The 13,359-nt window shown below is 42.7% G+C and overlaps 1 protein-coding gene across 1 annotated transcript in view; it reads left to right on the forward strand.

Annotated features, from left to right (window-relative positions):
• The first annotated feature begins 185 nt into the window (after positions 1-185).
• The window catches only part of wnk2 (WNK lysine deficient protein kinase 2), a 23,313-nt gene continuing 10,139 nt past the window's right edge, over positions 186-13,359 (forward strand). Inside the window, 13 exon segments of the mRNA XM_054616054.1 lie at positions 186-907; positions 5,187-5,359; positions 5,960-6,180; positions 6,906-7,063; positions 7,606-7,694; positions 7,921-8,140; positions 9,087-9,354; positions 9,667-9,974; positions 11,449-11,571; positions 11,879-11,911; positions 12,132-12,248; positions 12,406-12,894; positions 13,010-13,359. The exon segment at positions 13,010-13,359 is cut by the window's right edge and continues 235 nt beyond it. Coding sequence (XP_054472029.1) covers positions 203-907; positions 5,187-5,359; positions 5,960-6,180; positions 6,906-7,063; positions 7,606-7,694; positions 7,921-8,140; positions 9,087-9,354; positions 9,667-9,974; positions 11,449-11,571; positions 11,879-11,911; positions 12,132-12,248; positions 12,406-12,894; positions 13,010-13,359 — 3,254 coding nt within the window. The 5' untranslated portion in view covers positions 186-202.

Raw genomic sequence — 13,359 nt, forward strand, 5'->3', positions numbered from 1 at the left:
GCTGTGAGGATGTTCTGTGTCCTAAACAAATTCAAGGCATAAGGCGGCCATATACATCCTGAGCTGGAGAACTGCGTCACTGCACGAGAGTGTTGCAGGTAATTAAAAAAAAAAAACTCTCTTCTCCCAGCACCGGGAGAGGAGCGTGCTCATCATCCTCCCAGCACGATGTCGCCGGTAAGTGCTTAACAATTTACCAGGGATGGCTTCGGCGGATCATTCAAGCAACGATCCGCCACTGGGATCCACATATTCCTCAGCACCCAATTTAGACTCGGACATTAATGCAAATGCCCGCGGTCGTATTTATCAGAATGGGACAGACCACAATATCAACATCTACATCGAAGCCCTGCGAGGAGCCAGTGACCCCAGCGCGTACCCGTCCACCGACTACCGGGCGCTGGTCCGCCAGAGGTTCATTCGGCGGAGTTTGTGGGTGTCAGACGCCGAGGAGCAGCAGCAGCAGCCGCCGGTGGACACGCAGGAGTGTGTCAGCAGCAGCAGCAGCAGCAGCCCGGTGCCCCACATTGACCTGCGGACAATCGTCGATCGGAGTCGGACCCGGGTTCTGCAGGGGACCCGCCTGGGCCTCCAGAAGACTTCGAGCACAGAGAGCCAGGTGGGGATGAAGGACAGCGCCGTAGAGAGCGTGAGCGCCGACGAGGAGAAGCGGGACCGGGGCGGAGCAGAGCCAAAGGTGGAGGTGGAGGTGGCACCCTCGGATGTCACAGGTAAAGCAGGAAGTGACGAGAACGAAGAGGAGCCCGGGATGAAGGCTGTGTCCACTTCACCTGGGGGTCGCTTCCTCAAGTTTGACATTGAGCTGGGGAGAGGGTCCTTCAAGACCGTCTATAAGGGTCTTGACACCGACACCTGGGTCGAAGTGGCATGGTGTGAACTTCAGGTGGGTTCAATGATCATTCAAGTCCAACATCAGTCAGCAAATGACTTATTATCTGTGATTATGCAATTTATAGGAAGTCCTATGAATTGCATAATCACAGATAATAAACATGCAGTCCTGTGTGTAATTGGTTTGTTAAACAAACACAGAAAAGGTCAGTCCTCTGTCAGTGTGCAGCCTTCTGCAAAGGTCACCATTGGTCAAGGGAACACCCAGGATATAAATACGTTCTGGATGTGTTTCCCCCAGAAAACAGGTAACAGTAACGCCCCTCATTTGACGTTGAAACAGTCAGACATGTACATCACTTTTTACGTTTTAACCACTTAGAGGTGTACCAGAAAACTCTCTTACCAAGCACTTTACACTGCTTAAATGACATCACCTGCTTACAGGTGCCTCGACATCTAAGAGTGAATATGGATTATTGTCAGATTATTCTGTGTTATTATGTTTATTTCCTGCCTTTGTTCTTCCCCTCTAGTAACCAGTTACTGAACGACTGAACCAGTGCAGGATCAGGGTCAAATTGATGAGCCATTCAGCAATTACAGGCATTTGCGTGACTTTCTTATTGATGATAGGATTTTTAGCGACAGAGTTGTTCTGTTCTATTGTTTTTATAATCTCATAGTGTGAGTATAGTGTTATGATGTACAGCACCCAGGTGAGATAATGAGTTACCCCATTTGGTTTTCCATAATGTCTTTGTTATTGAGACATTATTGAAGTATTTGTTCTCACTTGGGAACTGAGGAAAAGTATCGTTCAGAGTATTGTTTCAGGGCAGAGTGAGGAGAAAGAGTAGTTTTACTTTTTGGCAGCGCTCACATTGCACCAGCTCTCACTCTCATAATTCTCAGCCCAAATGTTTCCATCATTTATTTTCATGCCCCCCAAAGACATTAATAAGATTTCTTTGTTTTCCTTTGCAGCTGCATACGTTCTTAAATTATAAGGAAATTGAATCAAAGTAATTCTGTTCTTTTACCTAAACAGCATTCAGCCCGGATTCACAGTGTCAGTAGGTGTTGACACTTTAATTAGTCAGAATTTTAACATGGGACAAATATAAATACTCAAGTCTCATAGCAGTGACAGTTTACTGTATCACTAATCAGTGTATGTGGTAATCTAATGATTAGTTTAAATGCTATCCATGTGATCTACAGATTAGCCCGTATCCAGACCTGGAGACAGCGGTTCAAAATGTCCTAAGCTTTTACAGTCTGTCCAGAGCAAATAAACGCCCGCAGATTACTTTTGAGGACAGTCAATGCAGTATCATACCTCTGTGAGAATTACTACCTTTATAAAGTATTGTCCAATAAAACAGGCACAGCCACCTGTTTTTTGTTTTTTTAACAGAATATACTCTGGACCCAAAACCAGCGTGTATGTCCTTTTTAAAGCTTCTGATATGTGAGGAAAGATTCTTAATTAACAAGGTAATTGGTTGTTTGAAAATATGTCCTGGAAAAGCATGTTATTTGTGTTTGCTTGTTTTTGTTTTTGGTTTCCTTCGCATATTTTTACCAAACTTTAAATAGCAGCTTTATTTTAGTCAGTTTACTGGCTGGTACTTCTAGAGTATAGACATTTTGCACGGGGGCAAATAAATAAAGCTGGTTCAGGCTGATTCAGCAGCTCAACGTCATCTCATGAACCTTTATTTTACTCTCAAGAATCATAATGAGAATAATGACTTTGAGAGGCAGCCCTAAAGCAGGATCTTTTTAGATTCAGGGCAGCTTCAGAACAAACAGACGATGCTTTTTTTTGTCTTCCCACTCTTGCAGAATCCAGGTTCACCCTGTCAGGCCCGAGGGAATAAGTAATACAAACTACAGCACAACTCAATCGAGTTCAGACATAGAATTAAATCACCATTACGTTGTGCTTATCTCACAGCTCTTGTTGGCAACATTTCAGTGAGGCAAGGGATGGCACAGAAGTTCTCTGTTTTGTTGATGTAAGCACTATAATATATATGTAATGAGGCTCATTCGGATGTGAAATTTCAATCAATCATTGTAAGTCAATCAATCATTGTAAGACAAAGTGAGCCCACAATTGATTGTGCATAAGGTATTGAATCACCTCCTTGTTAAATTGCGCATTTCAGACTTGGTTCTCTGGTTTTGTAACTTGTATTTAATAACACAGGATTGAGTAGTACTCACTCATTATTGTATAGGAGTAAAACAGTAGCTTCAGTGTGCCTTAAGTTTTTTTTCAGAGAGCAACTGCTATTTTTAAGCACACTACTACATTATTAATGGGAGTTCCAAGAGGAAGAGATACTCTTTATTTGAAAGAGTATCAGGAAAGACATTTATCATGCATGATCATCTCTACAGTAAGTATTTATGTACAGTGTTCATGTGGGTGTATTTGCGTCTGAGCCGGTTCTTAGGGGAAATCTAGGGATGATTCAACCATTCTGTCCCCAGAGATGAGGCCTTATCCTTCAGGGCTCCTGTGTCTCGCTCACAAAAGCCACTGAAACTTAAATAGTGTGCCTTTACTGTCTGTGAGTTTGAGAGTAAGACATAGAGTGAGACAGCAGAAAACATAGATGCTCATAGAAAGATTTATAAATCAGATTTAAAGAGTAGCAGGTGCCTGGTGTCAGGTAAACCCGGCCCCTAGTCTTGTTACTTATTTATCCACTTAATGATGATCAAATATCTGCTTGGCAAGTTGTTAACCGGAAATTAACTAATTATGCAACATGATTTAGAAAAATGCAAAACAACTTCTGTGCCCCACTGTTGCACATTATTTGTCTTGATTGATGGCTTCATAATGAATACTAAACATGGATTCATACCCCTGTGGTATTACCACACAGATGTGTCTGGAGAGTGAATCCTGCTGATGCAGGCCTGCACCAAGACAGAGAGAGAGAGAGAGAGAGAGAGAGAGAGAGAGAGAGAGAGAGAGAGGGAAAGGGAGGGTTCAGCTAAGGACAGTGAGTAAGACTTGTAGTATTTGATACACTGCAAAACAGGAGTTCTATATTTATATTCATTGCACTCCATTAGATGCAAATGTCAGTAATTTATGCACTTACACAGCAGATTTTGTGCCACACCCTGCTCAGATCTTCTCTCTACAAAGAATCGTTAGTAACCTGTGCGTAAAATAGCTAGAAAATATGAATAGAGAGATGAGACGAACCGTAAAATATTTGTATTAAATCAGAATGAGCATTATGACAGGAGCTAGAGCGGGGAGGCTTATCCTTCACAGTGCTGCTCGTAATCTAAGATGCGTTAGGCTGCACACTGCATAGGTCACTGTGTGCTGTGAATGAAATCTGATTCCCCAGCATCAATCAATAATCAATACCATGTGATGTACAGTAAGTTATTGTGCATCCCGGACATTTAAAACACTAAATGCACCCTCATCGTCACCATTAAATGTGTTTATTGAGCGAGAGGGAGAGAAAATCCAGAGGTCATTCAGCATTTGTCGTGGCTGAGGCCATTGGGTTGTATCTGCCATGCTGACTGGAGAGAAACAGAAATGTAGAGGATGTACGCTGTCAGCTGTTTTACTATTTATACAACAGTTCAGGGAAGGCAGGGGCCAAAATATTGATCCAGTATACAAGGATTCACTCAGGCTTGTATACCCAAAGACTTTGACGATTTGCACACAGTAACTACATAAAAGGGAGTTTCTCTTGATGTTTTGGACTCTGTGATGGAAAATACTTAATCTCTAGCTTGCTGTTATAAACTTTTGACATTCACTGATTGAAATGCAATTTAATCTTTTGTTTATCTGTCATGACAGATGTGTCTCTGTCTCACAACGCCAGATTAACTTTTTCTGGAAATGTAGTCAGTATTCCATTCATAGTTATGAGGGAGTTTAGTGCTGTATGTTTTATACACACTAGTGATAAAGAAAAAAACTTAAATGGTTCAGACCATTTTTACCGACCCGAAATGCCAAGGTTGTGTTAACTCTAAACATGAGGCAGTTCTAACAGAGCTCCAGTCCTGAACTAACGCCAGACTTTTAAAGGCGGTTCAGAAAAGATTGTGTCTTCCATTACCACTTCATTTAAGAAAAGCACAGAAAATGATGATGATTCAGTTCCTTCCGCCTCCAACACCCCTCAAACTTGTTATATTTGGACAAATTGACCACTGCTGGAGCTTCTTCTCTGATAAGGCTCCAGAATAATGAAAAGAAATGGGTGGATGAACCGGGAATTCATTATTTATCAGTAAAAAATAAAATCTCTCTTTATTTTCCCTAGGAACGGAAACTATCCAAAGTTGAGAGACAGAGGTTCAAAGAGGAGGCCGAGATGTTAAAGGCTCTCCAGCATCCCAACATCGTGCGATTTTATGACTTCTGGGAATCACCGGTTAAAGGGAAGAAGTGTATCGTTCTGGTAACGGAGCTGATGACCTCAGGGACACTTAAAACGTGAGAGTCAACATGAAAATACAACTTTCTATAATTATCTTTAATGATTTATTTGAATTGTGTCGGTGTGCTTCTCATCTTAGCTCATATGTGTCCTTTTCAAAGTTACTTGTCTGTAAGCGTAACAACAAATATTATTCTCTCATTGCTGCTTGTATTAGTCCGTTTTTAAAAAGCCTGACAGTAATAACCATTAGTCTGTCTACATCATGTGTATCAAGTTTCATACCAATTGAATGATACCATTACAGTGAATTCAATACTAGACTATAGAGACTGAAATATTTGGACCTTGTGAAAAAAAAAAGAACAAGACAATTGATTGTTCTTCTTGCTCAAATAATTAATACACTGGAAAATGTTTAAGGAATTAAAAATGAGGAGATTTATTTGAGAATAGAATAGTCATCAAAGATTCATGTGGACTGTGTTTGCAGCTGATGCTTAATGAAAGCAATAATAACTTGTAACAGCTTTTACATTTAATCAACACAGTGACTAGTGGGGACAGACCTTGATAAGTCATTTCACAATTCAATGTGTTTCAAATAGAAGATGTAGCTACCTGTTGACAACAGAAACATCTCTATCTCCTCACAGGTATCTGAAGCGTTTTAAAGTGATGAAGCCTAAAGTTCTTAGGAGCTGGTGCAGGCAGATTCTCAAAGGCCTCCACTTCCTCCACACAAGGACTCCTCCAATCATCCACAGAGATCTCAAGTGTGACAACATCTTCATCACTGGTCCCACAGGCTCTGTTAAAATAGGAGACCTGGGCCTGGCAACACTGAAGAGGGCCTCCTTTGCTAAAAGTGTCATTGGTTAGTCATCAGCTATTTGTCAAAACATCATTTTATTGAATATTTATTTAAACCTGCAGTAACTTTTGGGCACTCTGGGAGCAGTGGAAACAAGCGGTGAATGCAACAGACAGATTATCACCTTTTAAGTCGATATGAGACATTGTTTACTAGACAGTTGGATTAGCATTAATTTGAAATTGTGGTAACCTGAAGAATGTAAGATCAATACTACCTTCTCTAACCTCTGTTTTTGGTCTCCACCAGTTCCTGAGGGAAATACCTGTCTCTTTACTCTCATCAGCTAGTCGCTAACTATGTATGTCTGCCGTTTGCCGCTGAGCAGGTATTGTACAGTGGGTTTACAGCTTTTTAAACAGCTTCTTGCTGCCACCAAAAAACAACACTGATTGTGAGGGTTGATCGAAATCTCTCTGTGAGTTTCTCAGTTTTTCTCCTGTACTTTATTAAAAAAAATAATAAAACACCTTTTTATAAATCAGACAGTAACATCATATTATTGTGTTAAAGTTGGACAGAACATCTTTGGGTTTTTTATTTTTTGATCAATTCTCTGTTCTCTGCCATTTGAATGATCACTAAATTCTTGGAATGATTAAGCAGCTGTGTAGGCTTTCCGTCCTTGACACTGGTATTGATTCTACTGATGAAAATGGATAGGATGAAACACTGATAACTGCATTTGGCTTTTTAATTGATCTCCCTCTCTTGCATTCATTTTCCAGGCACTCCAGAGTTCATGGCCCCAGAGATGTATGAGGAGCACTATGATGAGGCTGTGGATGTCTACGCCTTTGGGATGTGCATGCTGGAGATGGCCACCTCAGAATATCCTTACTCTGAGTGTCAAAATGCTGCTCAAATCTACCGCAAAGTCACCAGTGTGAGTTCATGTTTAAAGCTGTTAAACTCATTGCTATTAGGACTATATATGGCTTCAGGGTCAGTTGTTCTTAACAAATGATTCATTATGTTTTCTGTTGCTCGGAGACATGTACAGAGGTTGCAACCAATTATTTTCACTATCAAATATATTTATACATATATAATAATATTTTTTAATTGACAGACTGATTTTGAAGAAAGTGTTATTTCTTTTTGCAATGGTTAATAGTCTTGCTTTATCCATCAAATCGGTTTTTTTATTGTAGAAATGACACCTACAATAAATCAATTATTATAGTTTTAATCAGTTCTTTGGGGATTGACTAATCACTCAACTAATAATTCCAGCATCCCAAAAGTCCTCTTATATGGCAGTAGCTTCTTAATCCCCGGAGTTCAGATGTCTGGGAGAAAATGTGTTTTGACCGTGCAAACAACACTTTATGTACTTTCTTTGGGATGCAGTCACATGCTAAATTCTGCTGTTTTGCATGTGTCAGTTGGTGAGTTGATACATGTTAATGCTGGTTTGTTTTGCAGGGGGTGAAACCTGCCAGCTACAGCAAAGTGAGTGACCCAGAAATTAAGGAAATAATCGGGGAATGTATCTGCCACAGATGGGAAGAAAGGTAAGTGGAGCAGCACTTTGGACAGTGCCTCGGGTCTCGTGATGCATTTTGTATGTAGGGAGCGGGTTATCCTCACCTCAACACTGCTGTTTTGTTTCTGTTTCTGCGCTGTGACATCTCTGCCAGTATTTGTCTCTGACACAGTTGACGTTTCTGTGTGGGTTAGGTTACTATCATTGTGACCTTTAACAAAGGGCAGTACCTGGTGTTTGTGTATTTCCTGCAGGTACTCCATCAAGGACCTCCTGAATCATGCCTTCTTTGCAGAGGATACAGGCGTGAGGGTGGAGCTCAATGAAGATGATGATGGGAAGAAATCGTCCATTGCCCTGAAGCTTTGGGTTGAGGATACTAAAAAGCTGAAGGGGAAGTATAAGGACACTGGTGCCATTGAGTTTTCCTATGACTTGGTAAACGAAGACCCGGAGGTTGTTGCACAAGAAATGGTAAACACATTTTTAAGTTACTAAAAGGATAATTGTATTTAATTTAAATACACAGACAATAGTTGTAGGGTTAGATTTTTCTTGACGCCATTAGCTGTTAATTTATTATTAGTGTGTTTTACTTAGTGGGTAGCAATTAGAGGTCTGAACCCAGGTTAATCAGGTGTTCAAAGGAAATGATTGATCCCTTATCTATAAACTGGTCTGGATGTCTCTGCTTTATTTTGATTTCAGCTTTTGTTGGTTTTGGCCGAAGTGTACGTTGTGTTCCATGTGTTTCATCTGTCCACTAGGCAAAAGCCTCTGAAAATACAAATTTCTGTGCGGCTGTGTTTTGTCTGTCCATTGACACTTCAAAAATAGCTCTAAATCAGTGCATAATGAATATTAAGCTGCAGGTAACCATAGCAACAATACTTCTCTGTGCTACATTACCAGTTAACCACCATTGATTAAACTGGCAAAAAAAAAAACTGGATGGTGATTTCAACACAATATCTTGTTCTGCCTGTGATAAGTGGCTGTGGTACAAGCACAATAATACACAACGATGTAGCCGAAGAAATGCAATGAGGAGCCTTTAATGTATTTTTTTATTTATTACTTATGTGGTATCATTCCACCACGTGTTTCAGTGTATATGAGTGTCTAGTAATAAAGCAACACAATCTTGGAACACAATCTTTGGCCGTTTTAATTAGGTGTGTAATGTAACTGGTGTTGGTTGGTGATCATGTCTGTAACCATACGCTTGAGGGATATACAGAATTGATTGAAACTAGAGTAACTGATCAGCTGATCCTTGCTCTTCAATGCAAACATATGAGAAAGCATGAACAGGCAGGTCTGTCATGTTCAGGGGTCAAATAGAAGGAAGATTTGATGGTTGATTACATACAGTGTTGAATTACAAACCTGCAGTGAGTATCTTCCATGTGTCCTGTAGGTGGAATCAGGTTTTTTCCTGGACTGTGATGTGAAGGTAGTTGGGAAGTCCATCCGTGACCGCGTGGCTCTCATCAAATGGAAGAGGGAGCGTACCGTCTCGTCAGGACTTGGCGAAGCAGCCGTGAAGAAGCCGCAGCCGAACCTACTTCAGGTGCCCGGTGCCGTTGTACCACAGGCCCCTACATTATCTACGACAGATTGTGAGGACCAAGAGGTGGAGCCGCAGACCCTGATCTCCACCGTGCCAGCTGCCACATCTGCAATATGTGAGAACCTGCAATTAGAAGCACACATGAACGTATCTTATATATCAAACAATTTCAGTGTAACTGTTCAGAACTCACTCATCCATTACAGGAAATGACACTCTGATGACTTAAAACAGTTAAATTGGTATCTGTGAAGAAAAGTTGACTGCAGCGTCTGAGTAACACCTATTAGTCATCAATGTGACATCATCACCCAGCTTTTGAATTTGAATGGGATGCTTCTCCGCTGTCTTTTCCTTCCCTTGTCCTTCCTCAGTGTCTGTCCTTCCAGCAGAGGATCATTGTGAATTATAATGTTTGTCATTACAGCTGACAGTGGAGTGAGCTCTACCATGCATTTAGATGATCTCAACAATCAGCAAGATGGCCCCTACCAGTCGCTTCCAGAGCCCACTTCCACAACTCAGACGATCTACAGTCCTCCTGCACAGGTTGAGCCTCAGCAGCACCAGGGAACCTACCAGCAATCCACAGCACAGGCCTCTCATGAAACCTACACACAAACATCCACGCAGTTACATCAGGGAGCCTACCAGCAAACCACAGGTCATCTGCATCCTGGGGCCTATCATCAACCTGCAGCACAACAGCAGCAGGGGCCCTATCAGTCTCAAACAGTGAGTGAAAGCATCTCTTATTTCTGTGGCAACTTCCTTAAATCCTTCATTTGTTTTCTGAGTTGTTTTCTGAAATAACAACATTTTTTATTTTATTTTTTGGAATGATACCTGATCAGCGTCACTACAGTGATCCCTTTGTATGTCATGACAAACTGTTCATCACTGAGGGCACAGTGTGTCTTAGGCGTGGAAGCGCCTCCCTGGTTGAGATGTTACGGTGTAAGACACACTGTCCCACTAAGACGATGAATAAAAGCCCCCGTCTGTGTCCATCACAGGATCTGGCTTCAACAAAAAGCACAGAGAACTCAGCGCATGGCACAGACTTCCTATCCTCTAACTCAGCCCAGAATCCATCATTGTTATCTTCTCCATTGCCCGCACATCAACACGCTCATCATGACTCAGCAAGTCATTTCAATTCACCTCTCCTTCCCCTGAATTTACAACCTCCCTCAGAGCTCCGTCTGATGGTGCCACGCAGCACACAGCCCCACCGCCACTGCAAGGCTTGCATGTCTCGCCTTTTGAGCCATAAGACAAAGGAAGGTGCATCTCCGGGACACACGCATAAACACTCTTTCTCCACATCTGCCAATTTTACTTCAGTTTCTAAGCCAGGCTCACCCACATCTCCTCACCTGGCAAGGTCTCCTGCAGTCCCCCTACCTTCTCATCTGGCCTCACCCTCTCCCCCATCAATAAACAGTGAACCAACACTGGTGAAATCCCTGTCACATCTATCCCCACCCTCACAAGTTGTTCTACCACGGAGTTTGTATGAGGGTGGAGATCTCACTCTTCTCGACCACTGTCTCCATCACATCGTCAATCGCAGGACCAGTGCCCCCACTCTGTCTGCTAATCATTCAATGCACAGCCATGGGGAGGTCAGGGGTACTACCTCCTCCGGGGTTGAGCATGTTAACAAGAGGCTGAGTCTGGACGTCCCACTCTTCTCTAGCCCAAATCTGGACAGGGATCGACTGTTATCAGCACGTGAGAGTGAAGGCAGACCAGATCCACCGGTAGGTTAGAGAAGTAGGCTTCATGTAGGCTAAGTCTTGCCGTAGCAGCAGCCTGCTGTTCCCTTTAATGATTCTGCCAGCTACTTCGCTCCCCTCGCGTTTCTATGACAGAAGCAAAGCCAGCCCAGCAGCCAGTCTCTGCTCCTACCTAATCCAAAATAAGGTCTCCGTCTTAGTGTGGCAGCCTACAAAATAAAGCGCTAGCACAGTGTTTGCCAGTATGGCTGATGAGTAACCCTATAACATCCCTTTTCCATCATCGAAACATTTTTAAACTTCTAAAAAACACCCCTCTCTACTATCTTGCATATAGCTACGCCTGCCTTAATACAATTAACATTTTAACTTTGAGCTTAATTTGTAAATAAATAAACATGGCCGTGTCATATTATACCTAAAAACCAGGTCGAGTGAATGTGATCTCTCTTATGTGTTTCTGACAGACAGTTTCTGCTCCAGCTACACCAGCCCCTATAGTGCACCAGAGTAGACAAACAGCAGTGAGCTTCCCAGCTGCAGCCCCCGCTCTACAGCCACAACTTAATGCCCAACCCAGCCAGGAGCAGGTACTGCATGCATCTATCTGCGACAGGCCCCGGCAACAGTTAGACACGAAAAGCAGAATTAGGAGGCAAAAGTTCGGAAATTTACTCCCTGAAGCCCACTCAGGGTTAATGTTTGTTTGGCATTCAAAATGACTAATTCTATCATTGGCATTCAGTGTCAACTGTTGCAAACCATAACATGCAAATTAGATTGATGTGCAATTGGGCATCTGATGTCCCCTCTTAAATACTTCATCTCATACTGTATATCTATATGTGTGTGTGTGTGTGATTGGCTTTTCATATAGTTTGTCTTTGCTCCCTGTAGTGCCATCTCCAACCAGCTGCTGTGCTGCCCCAGGTACAGCCATCATTTCTTATAAATTAACTGCAGCTGGCTACAGTGCACACACTGCAAACCACACAGAATAATTCATTCACGTCTACCTGCCCTGCAGCTCATTCTTACTAAACTGGAGCTGTTAGACCAGAACATCTTGTCAGAGTTAGTTTGTATTTTCATCACAAAATATTTACTCGCCAGTCAAACAGGAAAACAATTGTTTGATTTCCTTCCTTAGCTGTTATCTGTTGAGCAGCCTACATCTCACCTGAGTCTTCCTTACATATCTACCAGTTTTCCACAGTCAGTGTCCAGTTCTCCTTCCCCCTTCCTGCCCCTTCATATCAGAACAAAGGTGCGTTGTGGTAGCGTTAGAAACACAAGATCAAACTAAGATAGAAAATTTGGTAAAGTATAGGTTACAGGATTTATACATAGGGAACCTGTGTGAATGTTATTACTATCGACTGGTTGTCTCTGTTCATTTTATATCATTTTCCCTTCTTTCCCAGTTTCCCTCTACATATCCTGTTGTTCAAATAGGTAGCCTCAGGCCCACTTCCTTCCCCCAAGCTCCTCTGCCATTTTCCTACAGCAGCTGTGGCCCTCTTATGTCTAGCTCCCACTACTCACCATCACCCCACCATCCCTCCCTCCCTCCAACCTCTCACACTACCCCGCCATTTATACTGACTCTCTGCAGCCCTCAGACCCCTCCGTCCACACCTCAGCAGCTGCCCATTGTGGCGTCTGTTCCACTTTTTGCCATGGCCATGTCCCCTGCACTGCCCCAGCAGCAGGGCGGCCCTCTCACTTCTCAGACAAACATTGGTAGCTTCCATACCACCCATCCTTTACCTCTCTCCCAGGTACAACCCACCCCATATCCCGCCCCCTACCTTGTGCAGGAACTGGCTCAGCCGCCTGTCCAGGTGAATATTTGGCTCAGTTCTCACTGTAATGGTTGGGTCATGGCTAATCTGTTATACTAAGGTGGAAATGTGTCGTAATTGTTGGTATAATGCATGGAGGGCATGTATTTAAGGGATATAGAGGTGAACAGTTAACAGAAATTGATAAACAATTCCCTAAATGTGCTATTCTTTCCAGGTACAGATGATTCCGACTCCTCTGTGGGGAAGTGGAGTAGATGTCGAAACCCCTTCAGCAGGCCAAGACTTCACTGTTGCTCCAACAGTCCCAGCTCCAGTCCAAGCCCCAGCCTCAATCTCAGCTACAGCCCAAGTTGAAACTCAAGCTCCAGCTCAAACTCCCACTCTGGTCCCAGCACAAAACCAACCACCTATATCAGCTCAAACTGCAGTAATGCCTCAAACTCCAGCTTTGACAGTTGTTAATGCCCCAACTTCAGTCCCAATAGCAATGCAAACCACAACCTCCGCTGCAGTTCAAGCAACAGCCTCTGCATCAGGTCTCATTTTTGAATCACCAAAAGGCTCATCTAC

Source organism: Anoplopoma fimbria, chromosome 17 (assembly GCF_027596085.1).
Source record: "Anoplopoma fimbria isolate UVic2021 breed Golden Eagle Sablefish chromosome 17, Afim_UVic_2022, whole genome shotgun sequence".
NCBI lineage: Eukaryota > Metazoa > Chordata > Actinopteri > Perciformes > Anoplopomatidae > Anoplopoma > Anoplopoma fimbria.